Genomic DNA, 4,176 nt, shown 5'->3' with positions numbered 1-4,176 from the left:
TGCAGCTCCGCTGGTCCGAGGGCAGCACCGCAGCTGCAGCCGCGGCGCGGTGGGGGGGTAGGGCTGGAGCCCCGCCCCTAGGGAGGGGTCGTTCGCAGGTGAGGCGGGCGGGCGGTAGGGGGTATAGGCCCAGGCACCTGGGTCCTCTTCGGGGAATGGATTGGAGGCCGGACGCCATGAGATCCTGGAGGGGGGTGCTGATAGGGGTTTGGACGTCTGCCGGGGAGGGGTTGTGCATGGTGCCTGAGCCTTGGGTGGGTGCACTGGGGCCAGGATTCCGGAGGATGCACTGAGGCCCGGGGCTCGGGACCCCGATAAATTCATCAGGGATCATCTGGGTGTCACCCTACACCCACGTTCCTCCGGATCTTCCGCTCCTTCGCCCCTCGATCCCGCTCGCTGCCAGCCCGGCGGCGGGCGAAGCAATCGAGCAGCAAAAGAGGAAGCGGTTTGAGTTGTCAATCGCCTGAGAGCAGAGCGGGGTGCAGCGGCCTCTTCGACGTGAAGCCCCGCCCGCTGCGCTGCGCTCGCAGCCCCCCACCCCATGGGACGGCTACAGAGCCCGCCCCCTCCGGTCAAAGTGCGGTCTTCCGGTCTGAAAGGCAGAAAGCCCCGACTTTGGGTGGTGTTTGCATGCCCCACCCAGTCGGGGTGGAGGCCTAGCGGACGCGCTGGCTTTGAAGACCCTTTCCTGGTCAGCACCTGCTTACTGTTACTGCCCTGGTCCCCTCTAGATCCTGTCCCTAGGTCCCTGGTCCCACAAGATGCTGGAGCGGGGCGCTGAGCCCCAGGCTGGGGGCACTGAACCGAGTCCCAGTGACAAGGAACCAGTCACCAAAGGAGGTGAGAACATCCCCACCCGTGGGTGGGGTATCCCTGGGAGTGGGGGTGCCCTGAAAGAACCACATTCTGGTGGGGGGGGGACTCCAAGGATTCCCCAGAATTCAACAGTGGCCCTGAGGCCTTAGTGACTGATCAGGTGCAGGAGAGGCTAGGGGATTCCAGGGTGGGTGGGTGGGGACTACCATATTAAAATGGCACCGAGGGAACGCTTTATAGTTTGAGGACTCTTAGGACACCCTTGTGTGATATTGGGGGAATCGCAGTGGGGTGGATGCTTGAGGGCCCCAAATACATTTTGTGGGAGCCTTGGCTCCTTTCTGGAGGCTACCAGCCCTCCTTTCCCCCAGCTCCCCTCCAGGGCCAGTCGTCGCAGAAGCCCAGCCAGCCTGCTCCGGGGCCTGCTGCCCGCTCCGGGGTCCCTCCCCGCCCCCGCCGGCGGCCCCCGCCGCAGCGCCCGCACCGCTGCCCCGACTGTGACAAGGCCTTCTCCTATCCATCCAAGCTGGCCACGCACAGGCTGGCACACGGCGGCGCCCGCCCGCACCCGTGCCCCGACTGCCCCAAGGCCTTCTCCTACCCGTCCAAGCTGGCAGCCCACCGTCTCACGCACAGCGGCGCGCGCCCGCACCTGTGCCCTCACTGCCCCAAGGCCTTTGGCCATCGCTCCAAGCTGGCGGCTCACCTCTGGACGCATGCGCCAGCTCGCCCCTACCCGTGCCCCGACTGCCCCAAGTCCTTCTGCTACCCGTCCAAGCTGGCGGCCCACCGCCACACGCACCACGCCACCGACGCCCGCCCCTATCCCTGCCCACACTGTCCCAAGGCTTTCTCGTTCCCCTCCAAGCTGGCCGCCCACCGCCTGTGTCACGACCCCCCCGCCGCGCCGGGCGGCCAGGCCACTGCCCGCCACCGCTGCTCCAGCTGCAGCCAGGCCTTCGGACAGCGACGCCTCCTGCTCCTTCACCAACGCTGCCACCAGGTGGAGGGCCAGGGGGAGCGCGAGTGAAGGGCCAGCCCTGCCCGATTCCCCGTTCTTCGCGGAGAGGTGGGGATGAAGCGAGGCCTGCTGGCCCGGCCGCAGGCGAGGAGGGAGATCGGCCTAATTGGAACTTGGAAGACAAACTTTCCCTGCTCTGGGGAGAGGGGCGTGTCGCCACAATAGTGCGTGCCGGGCCCAGAACCATGGGTTGGGGTTCAATTGCACTCCCATTTCTGACAGCTGGGGTGAACTAGCCAGGGTGGGCCGTGGGGTAGTGAGGGCTACCGGATGTTGACGTTGCAGCCACCTGGCTCAGAGGGAGAAATTTCTCCCTCCGTGCGCAAGGCCTGGGTTCGGAGCCCAGGTGGTGCCCCAGGTGTGCGGTCGTGGAGCCTTGCACGCTGCTATGATGCTGAACAGGTTCCAGGTGAAGCAGTCAGGGAGGAAAGGTTTGATGACCGACTTCCAAGAACCAGCCAGTACCACCTTAGGGGTCACACCGTGAGCTGCAGCCCTTGCTGGGGGTGGTGCTGGGCTGGCAGTGCTTTGTCTGCCAGGGTGGCTGTTGACAATAAAGTGACGAGGCACCTGCAGCGACTTCCATTCCAGGGACTTCACCTGGAGAAACTAGACCCTGGGAGAGGGAGGTGCAGACCACCCAGGTGCCTATCAAGGGGAAGGAGTCGCAGCTGAACAAAATAAGGAGCCTCAGTGACACAGAGCTCACGTGTCTGGCTCATTAAAAGGTGGGTGGCTCGAACACACGGGCAGGGGAATAGCTAGACCAGGCGTCCTCAAACTACGGCCTGCGGGCCACATGTGGCCTGCCATGTGTTTTTGCCCCATTTTTTGGTTCAAAATAAGGTATGTGCAGTGTGCAAAGGAATTTGTTCATAGTTGTTTTTAAAGTATAGTTGGCCCTCCTATGGGTCTGTGGGACAGTGAACTGGCCCCATTTTAAAAGTTTGAGGACCTTTGAACTAGGCAATGGGCTTCCCTAGAAGCTCACTCACTGCCATGGAGTTGGCGCCAAGAGCCGCCTGCGAGTTTCCCTGACGGTAACTGTTGGGAGTTGAGAGCCTCGTCTTTGTTTGGAACAGCAGCTGGTGATTCCAAACTGCTGACCTTGCAGTTAGCAGCCCAATATGAAACCAGCACCCTAGCAGAGCCCTGGGAGTTACAGACCTGGATACCCTACGGGGTAGTTTTACTGTCCTCCAGCATCCACAAGGAGCCCTGGTGGCGTGGTAGGTTACGAACTGGGCTGCTGACCATGTCAGCAGTTCGAACCTACCAGCTGTGTTGTGGGGTAGAGGCAGCTTTCTGCTCCTGGAAAGATTGTTTCAGAAACCCACAGGGGCAGTTCTTAATTAAGAAATAAATAAGCTCACGCCCATTGAGTTGATTCTGACTCATAGTGGCCCTACAGGACAAAACAGAACTGACCCTGTGGACTTTCAAGATTATCTTTATAGTTGTAGAAAGCCTCATCTTTCTCCACAGGAGACTGGTGGGTTTGAACTGCTGACCTTGTGCTTAGCAGCCTAGGCCCCATTAGGACTCCTTGGCAGGGCAGTTCTACCCTGTCCTACAGGGTCACTGTGAGTTAAGGACGGGATGACAGTGGGTTGGGAGCACTTGTCCAAGTCCACACTGACTCAGTGGTGCCGGGCTTGGTAGTATCTGTGAAAATCTAAGCCCCCCCCCCCAAGTCAGCGGTTCTCAACCTGTGGGTCTCGACCCCTTTGGAGGGTCGAACGACCCTTTCACAGGGGTCACCCAATTCATAACAGTAGCAAAAGGACAGTGGTGATGAAGTGGCAGTGAAAATCCTTTGACGGTTGGGGGTCACCACCATGCGGAACTGTCTCAAAGGGCCGCAGCATTGGGAAGGTTGAAGTTTTTCATGAAAGCCTTGGGAGCTAGGCAGTCCTGGCTCTGCGTCCCCACGGTGGCCCAGCCCTTCCCCTCTCGGATGGCACTGCCTTCTCAGCTCCCTTGTGGAGGCCATGCAGTCAGGACCAGACTGCTCTCCGGTCCAAGACAGGGACACCCAGCGCCTGCACAGGGCACAGCAGTGCCCGCTCGGTGGTGGCAAGTACAGATGTACAGTAATGAAGGCCATTGTGAAGAACAAACATGGTCAGCCAGTGTTGTCGAATCAGGCAAGGCGCCCAGTGACCCTCTGGGAGAGAAAAGAACCCTGGGGGCCCCGTGATGGTCATTCTTTAGGGGAGCAGGCTGTCTCATGTCCCTCCCACGGGGGCTGGTGACCTCCAACCAGACTGTGGTCAGCAGCCCAGCCCCTGGCCCACAGCCCCAGGGGAGCAAAGCGCAACCAGGAGACGGAGAGC

General features: G+C 60.9%; 1 protein-coding gene across 1 annotated transcript; it reads left to right on the top strand.

Moving 5' to 3' along the window:
* The first annotated feature begins 25 nt into the window (after positions 1 to 25).
* Positions 26 to 2,415, top strand: ZNF575 (zinc finger protein 575). The gene is made up of 4 exons (XM_004710368.2): positions 26 to 98; positions 735 to 843; positions 1,191 to 1,899; positions 1,930 to 2,415. The coding sequence occupies exons 2-3, from the start codon at positions 765 to 767 to the stop codon at positions 1,847 to 1,849; spliced, it is 738 nt and encodes a 245-aa protein (XP_004710425.1). The 5' UTR covers positions 26 to 98; positions 735 to 764; the 3' UTR covers positions 1,850 to 1,899; positions 1,930 to 2,415.
* The last annotated feature ends 1,761 nt before the right edge of the window (positions 2,416 to 4,176 follow it).

This window comes from Echinops telfairi, unplaced genomic scaffold (assembly GCF_000313985.2).
Source record: "Echinops telfairi isolate 266 unplaced genomic scaffold, ASM31398v2 ScPeMD7_655;HRSCAF=1070, whole genome shotgun sequence".
In the NCBI taxonomy this organism is placed as follows: domain Eukaryota; kingdom Metazoa; phylum Chordata; class Mammalia; order Afrosoricida; family Tenrecidae; genus Echinops; species Echinops telfairi.
Note: the sequence above shows the minus strand (reverse complement) of the source record. Positions and strands in the feature narration are given on the sequence as shown.

What these genes read in the sequence shown, in the direction of transcription:
- ZNF575 (XM_004710368.2), top strand. Translation starts at nt 765, where the DNA reads ATGCTGGAGCGGGGCGCTGAGCCCCAGGCTGGGGGCACTGAACCGAGT. An exon ending in GGAACCAGTCACCAAAGGAG is followed by an intron (nt 844 to 1,190) that starts GTGAGAACATCC and finishes CCTTTCCCCCAG; the next exon opens with CTCCCCTCCAGGGCCAGTCG.